The following is a 19,191-nucleotide window of genomic DNA, read 5'->3' on the forward strand; positions in this document are numbered from 1 at the left end:
GTATGTTGCCTCCCTGGTGCCAGGGTCAAGGATGTCACTGAGCGGCTGCCGGGCATTCTGAAGGGGGAGGGTGAACAGCCAGAGGTCGTGGTCCATATCGGTACCAACGACATAGGTAGAAAGAGGGACGAGGTCCTGCAAGCAGAATATAGGGAGCTAGGAAATAAATTAAAAAGCAGGACCTCAAAGGTAGTAATCTCAGGATTACTCCCAGTGCCACGTGCTAGCGAGAGCAGAAATAGGAGAATAGACCAGATGAATGCATGGCTGGAGAGGTGGTGTAGGAAGGAGGGATTTAAATTCCTGAGGTATTGGGACCGATTCTGGGGAAGGTGGGACCTGTACAAGCTGGACGGGTTACGCCTCGGCAGAAACGGGACCAACATCCTCGCGGGGGGTTTGCTAGTGCTGTTGGGAAGGATTTAAACTAGTTTGTCAGGGGGCTGGGAACCTAAGTGTGGGCCCAGAACGGAGAGAAACAAAGCTGGAAGTGCAAGTTAGAAAAGTAATCAGCAAAACTAGTAGGGAGCAGAAACAAAGGCCAACAGTAAAGAGGGTCAAAGTGCAGACAAATATTAAACAGGCAAAGTTGAAAGCACTTTATCTAATTGCATGTAGCATTCGCAACAAGGTGGATGAATTAATGGCACTAATAGAAGTAAATGGGTATGATGTAATTGGCATTACAGAGACATGGTTGCAGGGTAACCAAAGCTGGGAACTGAATGTTCCAGGGTACTCAACATTTAGGAAAGACAGACAAAAAGGAAAAGGAGGCGGCGTAGCGCTGTTAATAAGGGATGAGATCAGTATGGTAGAGATAAAAGATCTTGGCTCGGCAGATCGTGATGTAGAACTGGAATCAGTTTGGGTGGAGCTAAGAAACAGCAAAGGGCGGAAAACATTGGTGGGAGTTGTGTATAGGCCACCAAACAGTAGTGGTAATGTAGGGCACAGTATCAGTGATGTAGAGCACAGTGTCAATCAAGAGATTAGAAGTGAATGTGCAGGTACAGCAAGCCATTAGGAAGGTAAATGGTATGCTGGCCTTCATTACAAGAGGATTTGAGTACAGGAGTAAAGAAGCTACAATTATATAGGGCCTTGGTGAGACCACACCTGGAGTACTGTGTACAATTTTGGTCTCCTTACCTAAGGAAGGATATACTTGCCGTAGAGGGAGTGCAACGAAGGTTCACGAGATTGATTCCTGGGATGGCGGGACTGTCGTATGAGAAGAGATTGAGTAAACTAGGCCTGTATTCTCTTGAATTCAGAAGAATGAAAGGGGATCTCATTGAAGCATACAAAATTATTACAGGGCTTGATAGGATGGATGCTGGGAGAATGTTTCCCTTGGCTGGGGAGTCTAGAACCAGGGGCCACAGCCTCAAGATAAAAGGTAGGCCATTCAGGACTGAGATGAGAAGAAATTTCTTCACACCGAGGGTGGTGAATCTTTAGAATTCTCTACCCCAGAGGGCTGTGGAGGCTCAGTCATTGGGTATATTCAAAACAGAAGTCGATAGATTTCTGACTAGTAAGGGCATCAAGGGATATGGCGATCGGGCCGGTGAATGGAGTTGAGGCAGAAGATCAGCCATGATCTCATTGAATGGCGGAGCAGGCTCGAAGGGCCGAATGGCCGACTCCTGCTCCAATTTCTTATGTTCTTATGAAATCACCTCTCATTCTTCTAAACCCCAGAGAGTATCGGCCCATTCTACTCAATCTCTCCTCGTAGGACAGCCCTCTCATCCCAGTAATCAATCTAACATAAGAAATAGGAGCAGGAGTAGCCATTTGGCCCCTCAAGCCTGCTCCGCCATTTAATAAGATCATGGCTGATCTGATCCTGGCCTCAGCTCCATTTCCCTGCCCGCTCCCCATAACCCTTGACTCCCTTATCATGCAAAAAGCTGTCAATCTCCACCTTGAATATATTCACTGACTCCGCCTCCACAGCTCTCTGGGGCAGAGAATTCCACAGATTTACGACCCTCAGAGAAGAAATTCCTCCTCATCTCCGTCTTAAATGGGCGACCCCTTATTCTGAGACTATGCCCCCTAGTTCTAGATTCCCCCACGAGGGGAAACATCCTCTCAGCATCTACCCTGTCAATCCCCCTCAGAATCTTATACATTTCAATAAGATCCCCTCTCATTCTTCTAAACTCCAATGTGTACAGGCCCAACCTGCTCAACCTTTCCTCATAAGACAACCCCTTCATCTCCGGAATCAACCTCGTGAACCTTCTCTGAACTGCCTCCAATGCAAGTATATCTCTCCTTAAATAAGGAGACCAAAACTGTACGCAGTACTCCAGGTGTGGTCTCACCAACGCCCTGTACAGTTGTAACAGGACTTCCCTGGTTTTATACTCCATCCCCCTTGCAATAAAGGCCAACATTCCATTTGCCTTCCTAATTGCTTGCTGTACCTGCATGTTAACATTGTGTTTCATGTATAAGGACACCTAAATCTCTCCGAACACCAACATTTAAAATTTCTCACCATTTAATAAAATTCTGTTTTTCTATTCTTCCTACCAAAGTGAATAACCTCAACATTTCCCGTAACATGCGAGTTGCTCCAGGAGCTAGAGTTTAGAAGAATGAGAGGGGATCTCATTGAAACTTATAACATTCTAACAGGACTAGACAGACTAGATGCAGGAAAGATGTTCCCGATGGTCGGGGAGTCCAGAACCAGGGGTCACAGTCTAAGGATAAGGGGTAAGCCATTTAGGACAGAGATGAGGAGGAATTTCTTCACCCAGAGAGTGGTGAACCCGTGGAATTCTCTACCACAGAAGGCAGTTGAGGCCAATTCATTAAATATATTCAAGAAGGAGTTGGATATATTTCTTAAGGCTAAAGGGATCAAGGGATATGGGGAGAAAGCAGGGACAGGGTACTGAATTTGGATGATCAGCCATGATCTCATTAAATGGCAGAACAGGCTCGAGGGGCCGAATGGCCTACTCCTGCTCCTATCTTCTATGTTTCTATGAAACAGCCGTGATTACACACTATCTCTGAGCAAATTACTTTTATGGAGGAGTTAATTGTACCTGGAAAAGTCATCAGTACGTCACAATTCTCCGTTGGAATTGTCTTCATCCATGATTTATGGGACATGATGTAACGTCCCGCCTGGAGGAAGCTTTTGCCGAATAGTTTATCTGTGCGGAGATACGGAAACAGAATCAGCTACAGGAAAGAGCACACTTCATCTCACGAGAGAAGGAGACAGAGAGAGGGGAGGGAGAGAGAGAGAGAGGGGAGGGAGAGAGAGGGGAGGGAGAGAGAGGGGAGGGAGAGAGAGGGGAAGGAGAGAGAGGGGAGGGAGAGAGAGGGGAGGGAGAGAGAGGGGAAGGAGAGAGAGGGGAGGGAGAGAGAGGGGAGGGAGAGAGAGGGGAAGGAGAGAGAGGGGAGGGAGAGAGCTACAAAAACATTAAGCTTTTGCGTACAAATGTGAGTTCATTTTGGTCGGTGAGGCGTTTGAGAAGCTCGCTGCAACCTCACCCCCAGTACAGCCTCACCCCCAGTGCAGCCTCAGCCCCAGTGCAGCCTCACCCCCAGTGCAGCCTCAGCCCCAGTGCAGCCTCAGCCCCCAGTGCAAGCTCACGCCACAGTGCAGCCTCAGCCCCAGTGCAGCCTCAGCCCCCAGTGCAGCCTCAGCCCCTGCATGTTCCATTTTCTCCAAGCATTCAATGCTGAGCACATCGCATTTCAGCCGTAGATTGATCAGCTGGCTGCCCTGCTGTACGCTCGGTTTCTATTCTCCTGACATCGGCCGGGCTCTCTGCCAGACAGGAGCTGCCTCACCTCAGCCTCTGCGCTACTGAATCCCAGGAGCCTCGGGAGCGGAGTGTAATCTCAGGATCCGGAGTGTAACACGGAGGCCAGTCGCTGGGACACTGCAGCAGAGTGCAAAGCCACAAACCCAGGGCTCTAATTGTGTGTTAAAAGCCTCCTGGCACCCGACCAGCACCAAGATAGTGCTTCAGACGAGAAGGACACCGTTCACCCATCACCCCCTGTCCTCGCTGACCTACATTGGCTCCCGGTCTGGCAACGCTTCGATTTTAAAATTCTCATCCTTGTTTTCAAATCCCTCCATCGCCTCACCCCTCCCTATCTCCGTAATCTACTCCAGCCCTACAACCCTCCGAGATCTCTGCGCTCCTCTGATTCTGGCCTCTTGCGTATCCCCGATTTTAATCGCACTGCCATTAGCGGCCGTGCCTTCAGCTGCCTGGGGCCCCTGAGCTCTGGAATTCTCTTCCTAAACCTCTCCGCCGCTCTCTCCTCCTTTAAGACGCTCTTTAAAACCTATTTCTTTGACCAAGCTTTTGGTCGCCTCTCCTAATATCGCCTTATGTGGCTCGGTGTCAAATTTTGTCCGATAATCGCTCCTGTGAAGCGCCTTGGGACGTTTTACTACGTTTAAGGCGCTGTATAAATGCAAAGTATGTTGTTGTTGTTGAGTCTGAACTGTAAGCACATCTAAAGCAAGGCTCGGGCCTAATCTTCCCTCCTTCACGAATTGTAACCTCTGCTGTACTGAGGTCTGCCTTCCGCAGAAACTGATCCAGCTTGAGACAGTGCCAGGAGCTTTAAACTGTCAACAAGCCCACTGCTGAATGAGCTCGGACTTCAGTTTAACAACTGCAGCTGGGACCCTCTGTTCACAAGGAGTCAATTTACACAAGAACCTTCATGTTCCCAACATGTTATTAACCCACAGGGAACCGACTCTCAGCTCCAACTTTTTCTTTGTATTCGTTCCTGGAATGTGGGCGTCGCCGGCGAGGCCAGCATTTATTGCCCATCCCTAGTTGCCCTCGAGAAGGTGGTGGTGAGCCGCCTTCTTGAACCGCTGCAGTCCGTGTGGTGAAGGTGCTCCCACAGTGCTGTTAGGGAGGGAGTTCCAGGATTTTGACCCAGCGGCGATGAAGGAACGGCCGATATATTTCCAAGTCAGGATGGTGTGTGACTTGGCGGGGAACTTGGAGGTGGTGGTGTTTCCATGCGCCTGCTGCCCTTGTCCTTCTAGGTGGAAGAGGTGGCGGGTTTGGGAGGTGCTGCCGAAGAAGCCTTGGCGAGTTGCTGCAGTGCATCTTGTAGATGGTACACACTGCAGCCACGGTGCGCCAGTGGTGGAGGGAGTGAATGTTTAAGGTGGTGGATGGGGTGCCAATCAAGCGGGCTGCTTTGTCCTGGATGGTGTCGAGCTTCTTGAGAACTCCACAGCTCCTGTCCCTTGAAGTACAATCTATATCAGCCATGGTGAAAGGTTTTACAGAGCCTACAGCACAGAAACAGGCCATCCGGCCCAGCTGGTCTTTGCTGGTGTTCATAGCCTGAAAGGGCGGTGGAAGCAGATTCAATAGTGACCTTCAAAAGGGAATTGGAGAAATACTTGAAAAGGGAACATTTGCAGGGCTCTGGGGAAAGGGCAGGGGGGAGTGGGACTAATTGGAGAGCTCGACCAAAGAGCCGGCACAGGCACGATGGGCCGAATGGCCTCCTTCTGTGCTGTATGATTCCAAGGGGGGAGAAATGCATTATCGCCCCGTTTGGGGGCGGTAACCTTTGAAAGCTGGGAAAGTTAGTGACAGGCGCTAATGATTCCCAGCTTTGATGAAATTGGGTTTAGCGCCCCAGGAAGGAAGTGGAGCAGTAAATGAAGCGTTCCACGTTTTTCCTGGCGCGCTAAAGGACGCAGGTGGATCGTTGGTCGTGCAGCGCTGCTGCGGTCCGAGGCTCCTTCGCTCCCTTAAAGGGAAGGGCCATCACTGCAGGCTCTGCATTGGGACTGGTCAGCTGGTCCCCGACGGCGGCCGCGATCTGGCCCATTCAGCCCGGCGCAACTCCAGCAGAGCGCCGGGCCGATCGATCGCGTACCCAAGAGAAGGAAAACAAATTGACCCAAACAATTTAAAAAAAACTGTAGGCACTTACCTCGGCAACCTCCCCTTTAACTTTCGCCCCCCCGAAGCGCCCGGCCTCCTGGTCAACGCCTCCGGCAGCTGCCGGTGTCGTCGTCCGGCAATGCCGCAGGGGGTGGGAACCGAAGTTCGAGTCCGAGGCGCTACCGGGGCGACGCGCACGGCGATGATGTCACGATCTCCGAGCGAAGGAAATCGGGGCGCAACGCCGTACAGCCGCCGCAAACCTGCCGCTAAATTTAGTGGGAGGCGATACTCTCGCCGCACCCGGGCGGTAAGTGGTTAGCGCCCTGTTATTGCCCCCGGCAGCGATAACGGGAAGCGCAAGGGCACCCAATTTCTCCCCTATGATTCTACACCACAGGAGCCTCCTCCCGCGCGCCCCCCCCCACCCCGTGCCCCCCGTATCGCTCTCCCTCATGTTCCGCATCCAGCCTCCCCTTAAATCTCTCGGCGCTCGGTGCTTCAGCCACTCCCTGTGGCAGCGAGTTCCACATTCTCACCGCTCTCTGGGTAAAGAAATTCCTCCTAAATTCTTTATTTAATCCGTTAGAGACCATCTTATATTCACGCCCCCTTGTCCTGGCCTCCCCCACAAGTGGAAACAGTTTCTCCACAAACACCCGATCGAAGCCCTGCATAATCTTAAAGACCTCCATTGGATCACATCTTAGTTTTCAATAAACGAGGAATGTTTCATCATCTTTTATATTTTCATATTTTTAAATCTTTACTTATAGTCCTGCTATCCTAGGGTCAGTGAAGAGCGTCATTGCAAATCGTGTTTACAACAGTGCTGTACAGTGGGATACAGTGGGGTACAGTGGGATACAGTGGGGTACAGTGCGGTACAGTGGGGTACAGTGCGGTACAGTGTGGTATAGTGCTGTACAGTGGGATACAGTGCGGTACAGTGGGATACAGTGGGATACAGTGCGGTACAGTGGGATACAGTGGGGTACAGTGCGGTACAGTGTGGTATAGTGCTGTACAGTGGGATACAGTGCGGTACAGTGGGGTACAGTGCGGTACAGTGCAGTACAGTGGGATACAGTGGGGTACAGTGGGATACAGTGCGGTACAGTGGGATACAGTGGGATACAGTGCGGTACAGTGGGGTACAGTGTGGTATAGTGCTGTACAGTGGGATACAGTGCGGTACAGTGCGGTACAGTGGGATACAGTGGGGTACAGTGCGGTACAGTGTGGTATAGTGCTGTACAGTGGGATACAGTGGGGTACAGTGCGGTACAGTGCAGTACAGTGGGATACAGTGGGGTACAGTGGGATACAGTGCGGTACAGTGGGATACAGTGGGGTATAGTGCGGTACAGTGGGATACAGTGCGGTACAGTGTGGTACAGTGGGATACAGTGCGGTACAGTGCGGTGCAGTGGGGTGCAGTGGGGTGCAGTGGGGTACAGTGCAGTACAATGGAATACAGTGCAGTACAGTGGGGTACGGTGTGGTACAGTTCAGTAGGACCTACAATTTGCCTCAGTGCCCTGCGACATGAAGAATAAGCATTGGCCAGGATTTGCACCCTCCTCGGATGGAAATTGCATGTGGGTGTGTGTGCGCGCACTGGAATGTGTGTGGGTGGGTGTATGTGTGTGTGTGTGTGTGTGAGCGTCTGTGGGTGTGTGTGAGTGTGTGAGAGTATCTGGTGAGGGCAGGATTGGGTGAGGTGTCAGTACTCACGGAACCACAGCCTGTCCCAGAGACGAAAGAAAACTTAAAAACCCAAACGCGTGTAAGCCCTGTGGAACGGCACCTGGTGTTCCGTTTGTCTCTAATCCACTTTGAAAAATGTTCAGACTCAGCCACAAAGAATCGGCGGCCACACATTAGCAGCTGTTAGCTGCACGAAGCAAAGACTTACGCTGGTCAGTAATCCCCGTGCTCTCGGCTGCAGACCATCTTTAGGGCTCTCAGTTGCCTCTCTCTCTCTCTCTCTCTCTCTCTCTCTCCCCGTCTTGCTCCAATCTCTCTCCTTTAAATCAGGAGAGCACGAGCATTAATCTGTCAACCAGGTACCGAGACGTGAATGAAAGCCCCCTGTCACGAGCACTCGGATCATGAGGTTCTGGTCGATCCCCTTGAACCCACTGCAGACCATCGATCCGCTCGCTACTCTCAGCTTCCGAGACCCCCGACCTTCAGACAAGTCCAAACACTGGGCAGTGGACGAGGCAGAGGGGAAAGGCCGGGGATTAGGGGTCGGGGGTCAAGGCTCGGGTTTCCACGGTAAGTGGTTTGGCTGCTGGCTGAATATTCATCGCCGGCCTTTTCAATAGGGGTCGCCAACTCTGCTTGGGCATATTCCTGAGGATTTCATCACACGACCTCCTGCCTCCAGACCAGGACCCATCCCAGACCAGGACCCATCCCAGACCAGGACCCATCCCAGACCAGGACTGATCCCAGACCAGGACCGATCCCAGACCAGGACCGATCCCAGACCAGGATTGATCCCAGACCAGGATTGATCCCAGACCAGGACCGATCCCAGACCAGGACCCATCCCAGACCAGGACCGATCCCAGACCAGGACCGATCCCAGACCAGGACCGATCCCAGACCAGGACCGATCGAGACCAGGACCGATCCCAGACCAGGACTGATCCCAGACCAGGACCGACCCAGACCAGGACCCATCCCAGACCAGGACCCATCCCAGACCAAGACCCATCCCAGACCAGGACTCATCCCAGACCAGGATCCATCCCAGACCAGGATCGATCCCAGACCAGGACCGATACCAGACCAGGACCGATCCCAGACCAGGATTGATCCCAGACCAGGACCCATCCCAGACCAGGATTGATCCCAGACCAGGATTGATCCCAGACCAGGACCCATCCCAGACCAGGACCCATCCCAGACCAGGATTGATCTCAGACCAGGTCTGATCCCAGACCAGGACGGATCCAGACCAGGATTGATCCCAGTCCAGGACCCATCTCAGACCAGGACCCATCCCAGACCAGGACCCATCCCAGACCAGGACCCATCCCAGACCAGGACCCATCCCAGACCAGGATTGATCCCAGACCAGGACCCATTCCAGACCAAGACCCATCCCAGACCAGGACCGATCCAAGACCAGGACCAATCCCAGACCAGGACCCATCCCAGACCAGGATTGATCCCAGACCAGGATTGATCCAAGACCAGGATTGATCCAAGACCAGGATTGATCCCAGACCAGAACCCATCCCAGACCAGGACCGATCCCAGACCAGGACCGATCCCGGACCAGGATTGATCCCAGACCAGGACCCATTCCAGACCAGGACCCATCCCAGACCAGGACCGATCCCAGACCAGGACCGATCCCAGACCAAGACCCATCCCAGACCAGGACCCATCCCAGACTGATCCAAGCGTTTTTTAATACATTGGATTCCAGGAATTGTTAGCAGTGTTGTAGGGATCAATATTTGTGCTTACATTCCACAACTAATTAATCTCCGGGAACACTGTTAATCCGTCTGATTGAAAAATATTAAAAAGAAACAAATTAAGCAAATACGGGAATCTCCCTTAATTTGTAACTGGATTTGTAGAAACCAGAGAAACTGGTATTTATACAGCGCCTTTAACGTAGTAGATCATCCCAAGGCGCTTCACAGGGGCGTAAATCAGACAAAATTATAAATATAAGAGAGTCACTAATAAATCCAATTGTGAATTCAGGAGAAACTTCTTTACCCAGAGAGTGGTGAGAATGTGGAACTCGCTGCCACAGGGAGTGGTTGAGGTGAATAGTATAGATGCATTTAAGGGGAAGCTGGATAAACACATGAGGGAGAAAGGAATCGAAGGATATGCTGATGGGGTGAGATGAAGAGGGGTGGGAGGAGGCTCGTGTGGAGCAGAAACACCGGCACGGAGCAGTCGGGCCGAATGGCCTGTTTCTGTGCTGTCCATTCTATGGGGGCGAAATTTGGCTCCTTTGCACCTGCCGTTGGCGCCTCCGGGGGCGCTAACAGAGCGCAAAGAGGTTATCGCCCGGGGCGGGAGCGTCTCCCGCGAAATTCGGCGGGGCGTTGCTGAAGCGCTACCTTAACGCCCTGTGGCAGAAATTCGGCTGCTCCCTGCGGGTCTGCCGCTGGCGGTGTCAGCACCAGCCTCGCAGGTCACGAGCCGGGCCGACCTCCGCTCACGGGGCGGTAGTTAAAGGGGAGGTGCGGCCGCGGCCCGTGCCGCCATTTTATTTTTTTTGGGCTGACCTCCGGGTCGGCCCTCCGTGGTGGTCCTGGTCACCATCGCGCAGCACGCCGCTGAGACACAGCGCCGGGCTGCTGCCGCGGCACCACGCCGCCCAGGACCGATCCCAGTGTGGGCCATCGGAGGCCCAGCCGGGCGCGCGGCGGCCCCTCCCCCTTAACTGAAGGGGAGGGGCGTTGAAGCGCGGCAGTGCTCCGCCGAGCGCTGCATGACAACATCGCCTTGGTTACCACCCCAGCCAGAAGTGGATCACCCAACATTGCGCTCCACTTCCTGGGCGTGGCGGTAAGGCGAATTTCGCGGCGGGGGCGGGACTTCCTCGCCGGGTGCAGGATGTCCCGCCTCGCCAGCGATACCGTCCCGAAACGGGGCATTATCAAATTTCGCCGCCTTTTGTAAAAGCAGATGATCTGGTCATTTCTCACATTGCTGTTTTTGGGATCTTGCTGTGCACAAATTGGGTGCCTCGTTTGCTACATTACAACGGTGACTACGCTTCAAAAAGTACTTCATTGGCTGTGAAGCACGTTGGTTGTGAACGGCGCTATATAAATACAAGTCTTTCTTTGAGTTCTGACTCCCACCTGTCAGTCAGTGACAGGCTGGGCCAGACACCGAGGCACAATGCGCTGGCTGTTCTGCCCTCGGCCTGGTACCGACGCCTGGGTCGGGGAATGGGGGCAGAACGGCTGCTTGTGAAAACTTGCTGTGTTCACAATGAGATTGGCTGAAAGCACTGTTGTAGAAATGAGGTCAGGGGTCAGTGGGTGGATGGTACAGTGGATAACAGAATGTCTCCGCAGGCTGCAGCATCATTGTGTGAGAGCGAGAGAGTGTGAAAGTGTGTGTGAGAGAGTGAGCGTGAAAGTGTGAGAGACAGAGTGTGAAAGTGTGTGTGAGAGAGAGAGAGAGAATGTGAAAGTGTGTGTGAGAGAGACTGTGAGCGTGAAAGTGTGAGAGACAGAGTGTGAAAGTGTGTGTGAGAGAGAGAGAATGTGAAAGTGTGTGTGAGAGAGTGAGCGTGAAAGTGTGAGAGACAGAGTGTGAAAGTGTGTGTGAGAGAGAGAGAATGTGAAAATGTGTGTGAGAGACTGTGAGCGTGAAAGTGTAAGAGACAGAGACTGTGAAAGTGTGTGTGAGAATGTGAAAGTGTGAGAGAGTGAGCGTGAAAGTGTGAGAGACAGAGTGTGAAAGTGTGTGTGAGAGAGAGAATGTGAAAGTGTGTGTGAGAGAGACTGTGAGCGTGAAAGTGTGAGAGACAGAGACTGTGAAAGTGTGTGTGAGAATGTGAAAGTGTGTGAGCGAGAGAGTGTGAAAGTGTGAGAGAGAGAGCGTGAAAGGGTGAGAGAGAGTGCGAAAGTGTGTGAAAGTGTGTGAGAGTGTGAAAGTGTGTGTGAGAGTGTGAAAGTGTGTGAGAGAGTGTGAAAGTGTGTGAGAGAGAGTGAGCGTGAAAGGGTGAGAGTGCGAAAGTGTGTGTGAGTGTGAAAGTGTGTGAGAGTGAAAGTGTGTGTGAGAGAGTGAATGTGAAAATGTGTGTGTGAGAGAGAGAATGTGAAAGTGTGTGTGAGAGAGAGGGCGTGAAAGTGGGTGTGCGAGAGAGAGCGTGAAAGTGAGTGTGAGAGAGAGGGCGTGAAAGTGGGTGTGCGAGAGAGAGCGTGAAAGTGTGTGTGTGAGAGAGAGAGTGTGAAAGTGAGTGTGAGAGAGAGAGTGTGAAAGTGAGTGTGAGAGAGAGGGCGTGAAAGTGGGTGTGCGAGAGAGAGCGTGAAAGTGTGTGTGTGAGAGAGAGAGTGTGAAAGTGAGTGTGAGAGAGAGAGTGTGAAAGTGTGTGTGAGGGAGAGAGCGTGAAAGTGTGTGTGAGTGTGAAAGTGTGTGTGAGAGAGGGTGTGAAAGTGTGTGTGAGAGGTAGAGCGTGTGAAAGTGTGTGTGTGAGAGAGAGGTTGAAAGTGTGTGTGAGAGAGAGAGGTTGAAAGTGTGTGTGAGAGAGAGAGCGTGAAAGTGTGTGTGAGAGAGAGTGAAAGTGTGCGTATGAGAAAGTGAAAGTGTGTGTGAGAGAGGGTGTGAAAGTGTGTGTGAGAGGTAGAGCGTGTGAAAGTGTGTGTGTGAGAGAGAGGTTGAAAGTGTGTGTGAGAGAGAGTGTGAAAGTGTGTGTGAGAGAGAGAGCGTGAAAGTGTGTGTGAGAGAGAGTGAAAGTGTGCGTATGAGAAAGTGAAAGTGTGTGTGAGAGAGGGTGTGAAAGTGTGTGTGAGAGAGAGAGAGCGTGAAAGTGTGTGTGAGAGAGAGAGCGTGAAAGTGTGTGTGAGAGAGAGTGTGAAAGTGTGCGTGAGAGAGGTTGTGAAAGTGTGTGTGAGAGAGAGAGCATGAAAGTGTGTGTGAGAGAGAGGGTGAAAGTGTGTGTGAGAGAGAGGGTGAAAGTGTGTGTGAGAGGGAGAGTGTGAAAGTGTATGAGAAAGAGTGAGTGTGCAAGTGTGTGTGAGAGTGGGCGTGAAAGTGTGTGTGAGAGAGAGCGCGTGTGAAAGTGTGTGTGAGAGTGTGAAAGTGTGTGTGAGAGCGAGAGTGAGTGTGAAAGTGCCTGTGAGAGAGAGAGAGAGTGTGAAAGTGTGTGTGAGAGAGTGTGAAAGTGTGAGAGAGTGTGAAAGTGTGTGAGAGAGAGTGCGAAAGTGTGTGTGAGAGAGTGTGAAAGTGTGTGAGAGAGTGTGAAAGTGTGTGTGAGAGAGAGTGTGAAAGTGTGAGAGAGTGTGAAAGTGTGTGTGAGAGACAGAGCGTGAAAGTGTGTGTGAGAGCGAGAGCGTGAAAGTGTGTGTGAGAGAGAGAACGAGCGTGAAAGTGTGTGTGAGAGAGAGAGTGTGAAAGTGTGTGTGAAAGATGAGAGGGTGAAAGTGTGTGTGAGAGAGAGCGTGAAAGTGTGTGTGAGAGAGAGCGTGAAAGTGTGTGTGAGAGAGTGTGAAAGTGTGTGTGAGAGTGTGAAAGTGTGTGTGAGAGAGAGAGTGTGAAAGTGTGTGAGAGAGAGAGTGTGAAAGTGTGTGTGAGAGAGAGTGTGAAAGTGTGTGAGAGAGTGTGAAAGTGTGTGAGAGAGAGTGTGAAAGTGTGTGTGAGAGAGAGAGTGTGAAAGTGTGTGTGAAAGATGAGAGGGTGAAAGTGTGTGTGAGAGAGAGAGCGTGAAAGTGTGTGTGAGAGTGTGAAAGTGTGTGTGAGAGAGAGAGTGTGAAAGTGTGTGTGAGAGAGTGTGAAAGTGTGTGTGAGAGTGTGAAAGTGTGTGTGAGAGAGAGAGTGTGAAAGTGTGTGTGAGAGAGCGCGTGTGAAAGTGTGTGTGAGAGTGTGAAAGTGTGTGTGAGAGCGAGAGTGAGTGTGAAAGTGCCTGTGAGAGAGAGAGAGAGTGTGAAAGTGTGTGTGAGAGAGTGTGAAAGTGTGAGAGAGTGTGAAAGTTTGTGAGAGAGAGTGCGAAAGTGTGTGTGAGAGAGTGTGAAAGTGTGTGAGAGAGTGTGAAAGTGTGTGTGAGAGAGAGTGTGAAAGTGTGTGTGAGAGACAGAGCGTGAAAGTGTGTGTGAGAGCGAGAGCGTGAAAGTGTGTGTGAGAGAGAGAACGAGCGTGAAAGTGTGTGTGAGAGAGAGAGTGTGAAAGTGTGTGTGAAAGATGAGAGGGTGAAAGTGTGTGTGAGAGAGAGCGTGAAAGTGTGTGTGAGAGAGTGTGAAAGTGTGTGTGAGAGTGTGAAAGTGTGTGTGAGAGAGAGAGTGTGAAAGTGTGTGAGAGAGAGAGTGTGAAAGTGTGTGTGAGAGTGTGAAAGTGTGTGTGAGAGAGAGAGTGTGAAAGTGTGTGAGAGAGAGAGTGTGAAAGTGTGTGTGAGAGAGAGTGTGAAAGTGTGTGAGAGAGTGTGAAAGTGTGTGAGAGAGAGTGTGAAAGTGTGTGTGAGAGAGAGAGTGTGAAAGTGTGTGTGAAAGATGAGAGGGTGAAAGTGTGTGTGAGAGAGAGAGCGTGAAAGTGTGTGTGAGAGAGAGCGTGAAAGTGTGTGTGAGAGAGTGTGAAAGTGTGTGTGAGAGAGTGTGAAAGTGTGTGTGAGAGTGTGAAAGTGTGTGTGAGAGAGAGAGTGTGAAAGTGTGTGAGAGAGAGAGTGTGAAAGTGTGTGAGAGAGAGAGAGCATGAAAACGTGTGTGAGAGAGAGTGAAAGTGTGTGTGAGAGAGAGAGCGTGAAAGTGTGTGAGAGAGAGAGAGTGTGAAAGTGTGCGTGAGAGAGGCTGTGAAAGTGTGTGTGAGAGAGAGTGAAAGTGTGTGTGAGAGAGAGAGCGTGAAAGTGTGTGAGAGAGAGAGAGCATGAAAACGTGTGTGAGAGAGAGAGGGTGAAAGTGTGAGAGAGAGAGTGAGCGTGAAAGTGTGTGTGTGAGAGAGTGCGAAAGTGTGTGTGAGTGTGAAAGTGTATGAGAAAGAGTGAGTGTGCAAGTGTGTGTGAGAGAGAGGGTGTGAAAGTTTGTGTGAGAGAGAAAGAGAGTGTGAAAGTGTGTGTGAGAGAGCGTGAAAGTGTGGGAGAGAGTGTGAAAGTGTCTGTGAGAGTGTGAAAGTGTGTGTGACAGAGAATGAAAGTGTGTGTGACAGAGTGTGAAAGTGTGTGTGAGAGAGAGAGCATGAAAGTGTGTGCGAGAGAGAGCGTGAAAGTGTGTGTGAGAGAGAGAGCGCGTGAAAGTGTGTGAGAGAGAGGGAGTGTGAAAGTGTGTGTGAGAGGTAGAGCATGTGAGAGTGTGTGTGTGAGAGAGAGAGTGTGAAAGTGTGTGAGAGAGAGAGGGTGAAAGTGTGTGTGAGAGGGAGAGTGTGAAAGTGTATGAGAAAGAGTGAGTGTGCAAGTGTGTGTGAGAGAGGGCGTGAAAGTGTGTGTGAGAGAGAGCGTGTGAAAGTGTGTGTGAGAGTGTGAAAGTGTGTGTGAGAGCGAGAGTGAGTGTGAAAGTGTCTGTGAGAGAGAGTGTGAAAGTGTGTGTGAGAGAGTGTGAAAGTGTGTGTGAGAGTGTGAAAGTGTGTGAGAGAGTGTGAAAGTGTGTGTGAGAGTGTGAAAGTGTGTGAGAGTGTGAAAGTGTGTGTGAGAGGGAGTGTGAAAGTGTGAGTGTGAAACTGTGTGTGAGAGACAGAGCGTGAAAGTGTGTGTGAGAGCGAGAACGTGAAAGTGTGTGTGAGAGAGAGAACGAGCGTGAAAGTGTGTGTGAGAGACAGTGTGAAAGTGTGTGTGAGAGAGCGTGAAAGTGTGTGTGAGAGAGAGTGTGAAAGTGTGTGAGAGAGTGTGAAAGTGTGTGTGAAAGTGTGTGTGAGAGAGAGTGTGAAAGTGTGTGTGAGAGAGTGTGAAAGTGTGTGTGAGAGTGTGAAAGTGTGTGTGAGAGAGAGGGTGAAAGTGTGTGTGAGAGAGAGAGTGTGAAAGTGTGTGAGAGAGAGAGAGAGTGTGAAAGTGTGTGTGAGAGTGAGCATGAAAGTGTGTGTGAGAGAGAATGTGAAAGTGTGTGTGAGAGAGAGTGTGAAAGTGTGTGAGAGAGAGTGTGAAAGTGTGTGTGACAGAGTGAAAGTGTGTGTGAGAGACAGAGCGTGAAAGTGTGTGTGTGAGCGAGAGCGTGAAAGTGTGTGTGTGAGTGTGAAAGTGTGTGTGAGAGAGAGAGCGTGAAAGTGTGTGCGAGAGAGAGAGCGAGCGTGAAAGTGTGTGTGAGAGAGAGTGTGAAAGTGTGTGTGTGAGCATGAAAGTGTGTGTGAGAGAGAGAGCGTGAAAGTGTGTGAGAGAGTGTGAAAGTGTGTGAGAGAGAGAGTGTGAAAGTGTGTGAGAGAGAGAGTGTGAAAGTGTGTGTGAGAGAGAGGGTGAAAGTGTGTGTGAGAGAGAGAGTGTGAAAGTGTGAGAGAGAGAGTGTGAAAGTGTGTGAGAGAGAGCATGAAAGTGTGTGTGAGAGAGTGTGAAAGTGTGTGAGAGAGAGTGTGAAAGTGTGTGAGAGTGTGAAAGTGTGTGTGACAGAGTGAAAGTGTGTGTGAGAGACAGAGCGTGAAAGTGTGTGTGTGAGCGAGAGCGTGAAAGTGTGTGTGAGAGTGTGAAAGTGTGTGTGAGAGAGTGTGAAAGTGTGTGAGAGAGTGTGAAAGTGCGTGAGAGAGAGTGTGAAAGTGTGTGTGAGAGAGAGTGTGAAAGTGTGTGTGAGTGTGAAAGTGTGTGTGAGAGAGAGCGTGAAAACGTGTGTCAGAGAGTGTGAAAGTGTGTGAGAGAGAGAGCGTGAAAATGTGTGTGAGTGTGTGAAAGTGTGCGTGAGAGAGAGGGTGAAAGTGTGTGAGAGAGAGTGTGAAAGTGTGTGTGAGAGTGAGTGTGAAAGTGTGTGTGAGAGTGTGAAAGTGTGTGAGTGTGAAAGTGTGTGCGAGTGTGAAAGTGTGTGCGAGAGAGAGTGTGAAAGTGTGTGTGAGAGAGAGTGTGAAAGTGTGTGAGAGTGTGAAAGTGTGTGTGACAGAGAGTGTGAAAGTGTGTGAGAGAGAGCGTGAAAGTGTGTGTGAGAGAGAGAGCGTGAAAACGTGTGTGAGAGTGTGAAAGTGTGTGTGAGAGAGTGTGAAAGTGTGTGTGAGAGAGAGTGCGAAAGTGTGTGTGAGCGTGTAAAAGTGTGTGTGAGAGAGCGTGAAAGTGTGTGTGAGAGCTAGCGTGAAAATGTGTGTGTGTGTGAAAGTGTGCGTGAGAGAGTGGAAGTGTGTGTGAGAGAGAGAGCGTGAAAGTGTGAGAGAGAGAGCGAGTGTGAAAATGTGTGTGTGTGTGAAAGTGTGTGTGAGAGTGTGAAAGTGTGCGTGAGAGTGTGAAAGTGTGTGAGAGTGTGAAAGTGTGTGCGAGTGTGATAGTGTGTGTGTGAGAGAGTGTGAAAGTGTGTGTGAGAGTGTGAAAGTGTGTGTGAGAGAGAGTGTGAAAGTGTGTGTGAGAGAGAAAGCGTGAAAACGTGTGTGAGAGAGGGTGAAAGTGTGCGTGAGAGAGGATGAAAGTGTGTGTGAGAGGGAGAGTGTGAAAGTGTGTGTGAGAGAGAGTGTGAAAGTGTGAGTGAGCGAGATAGTGTGAGAGAGAGAGTGTGAAAGTGTTTGTGAGAGAGTGAGCGTGAAAGGGTGAGAGAGAAGGCGAAAGTGTGTGTGAGTGTGAAAGTGTGTGAGAGAGAGTTGAAAGTGTGAGAGAGTGAGCGTGAAAGTGTGTGTGAGAGAGAGCGTGTGAAAGTGTGTGTGAGAGAGTGAGTGTGAAAGTGTGTGAGAGAGAGAGGGTGTGAAAGTGTGTGTGAGGGAGAGAGCGTGAAAGTGTGTGTGAGAGAGTGTGAAAGTGTGTGTGAGAGACAGAGTGTGAAAGTGTATGAGAAAGAGCGAGTGTGCAAGTGTGTGTGAGTGTGAAAGTGTGTGTGAGAGAGCGTGAAAGTGTGTGTGAGAGAGAGAGAGCATGAAAGTGTGTGTGAGAGAGTGTGAAAGTGTGTGTGAGAGAGAGAGTGAGTGTGAAAGTGTGTGTGAGAGGGAGAGAGTGTGAAAGTGTGTGTGAGAGAGAGTGTGAAAGTGTGTGTGAGAGAGTGTGAAAGTGTGTGTGAGAGAGAGAGCATGAAAGTGTGTGTGAGAGGGAGAGAGTGTGAAAGTGTGTGTGAGAGTGTGAAAGTGTGTGAGTGTGAAAGTGTGTGCGAGTGTGAAAGTGTGTGCGAGAGAGAGTGTGAAAGTGTGTGTGAGAGAGAGTGTGAAAGTGTGTGAGAGTGTGAAAGTGTGTGTGACAGAGAGTGTGAAAGTGTGTGAGAGAGAGCGTGAAAGTGTGTGTGAGAGAGAGAGCGTGAAAACGTGTGTGAGAGTGTGAAAGTGTGTGTGAGAGAAGTGTGAAAGTGTGTGTGAGAGAGAGTGCGAAAGTGTGTGTGAGCGTGTAAAAGTGTGTGTGAGAGAGCGTGAAAGTGTGTGTGAGAGCGAGCGTGAAAATGTGTGTGTGTGTGAAAGTGTGCGTGAGAGAGTGGAAGTGTGTGTGAGAGAGAGAGCGTGAAAGTGTGAGAGAGAGAGCGAGTGTGAAAATGTGTGTGTGTGTGAAAGTGTGTGTGAGAGTGTGAAAGTGTGCGTGAGAGTGTGAAAGTGTGTGAGTGTGAAAGTGTGTGCGAGTGTGATAGTGTGTGTGTGAGAGAGTGTGAAAGTGTGTGTGAGAGTGTGAAAGTGTGTGTGAGAGAGAGTGTGAAAGTGTGTGTGAGAGAGAAAGCGTGAAAACGTGTGTGAGAGAGGGTGAAAGTGTGCGTGAGAGAGGATGAAAGTGTGTGTGAGAGGGAGAGTGTGAAAGTGTGTGTGAGAGAGAGTGTGAAAGTGTGAGTGAGCGAGATAGTGTGAGAGAGAGAGTGTGAAAGTGTTTGTGAGAGAGTGAGCGTGAAAGGGTGAGAGAGAAGGCGAAAGTGTGTGTGAGTGTGAAAGTGTGTGAGAGAGAGTTTGAAAGTGTGAGAGAGTGAGCGTGAAAGTGTGTGTGAGAGAGAGCGTGTGAAAGTGTGTGTGAGAGAGTGAGTGTGAAAGTGTGTGAGAGAGAGAGGGTGTGAAAGTGTGTGTGAGGGAGAGAGCGTGAAAGTGTGTGTGAGAGAGTGTGAAAGTGTGTGTGAGAGACAGAGTGTGAAAGTGTATGAGAAAGAGCGAGTGTGCAAGTGTGTGTGAGTGTGAAAGTGTGTGTGAGAGAGCGTGAAAGTGTGTGTGAGAGAGAGAGAGCATGAAAGTGTGTGTGAGAGAGTGTGAAAGTGTGTGTGAGAGAGAGAGTGAGTGTGAAAGTGTGTGTGAGAGGGAGAGAGTGTGAAAGTGTGTGTGAGAGAGAGTGTGAAAGTGTGTGTGAGAGAGTGTGAAAGTGTGTGTGAGAGAGAGAGCATGAAAGTGTGTGTGAGAGGGAGAGAGTGTGAAAGTGTGTGTGAGAGAGAGAGAGCATGAAAGTGTGTGTGAGAGAGAGAGTGAGTGTGAAAGTGTGTGAGAGGGAGAGAGTGTGAAAGTGTGTGTGAGGGAGAGAGCATGAAAGTGTGTGTGAGAGAGAGTGTGAAAGTGTGTGTGAGAGAGT

General features: G+C 50.4%; 1 protein-coding gene across 5 annotated transcripts in view; it reads right to left on the reverse strand.

Moving 5' to 3' along the window:
- Positions 1-19,191, reverse strand: part of ano8b (anoctamin 8b) — a 105,974-nt gene that overhangs the window by 66,194 nt on the left and 20,589 nt on the right. For 3 of the 5 annotated variants that reach the window (XM_086004373.1, XM_086004372.1, XM_086004377.1), the window contains exon 2: positions 3,075-3,185. In XM_086004373.1, the coding sequence (XP_085860499.1) occupies positions 3,075-3,185 (111 nt within the window). Of the gene's footprint in view, positions 1-3,074; positions 3,186-3,831; positions 4,587-7,839; positions 8,140-19,191 lie in introns of those variants that run through there. The other 2 variants (XM_086004374.1, XM_086004375.1) reach the window with 2 other exon arrangements.

This window comes from Somniosus microcephalus, chromosome 13 (genome assembly GCF_052327205.1).
Source record: "Somniosus microcephalus isolate GS21.2 chromosome 13, FLI_Smic_1.0, whole genome shotgun sequence".
NCBI lineage: Eukaryota > Metazoa > Chordata > Chondrichthyes > Squaliformes > Somniosidae > Somniosus > Somniosus microcephalus.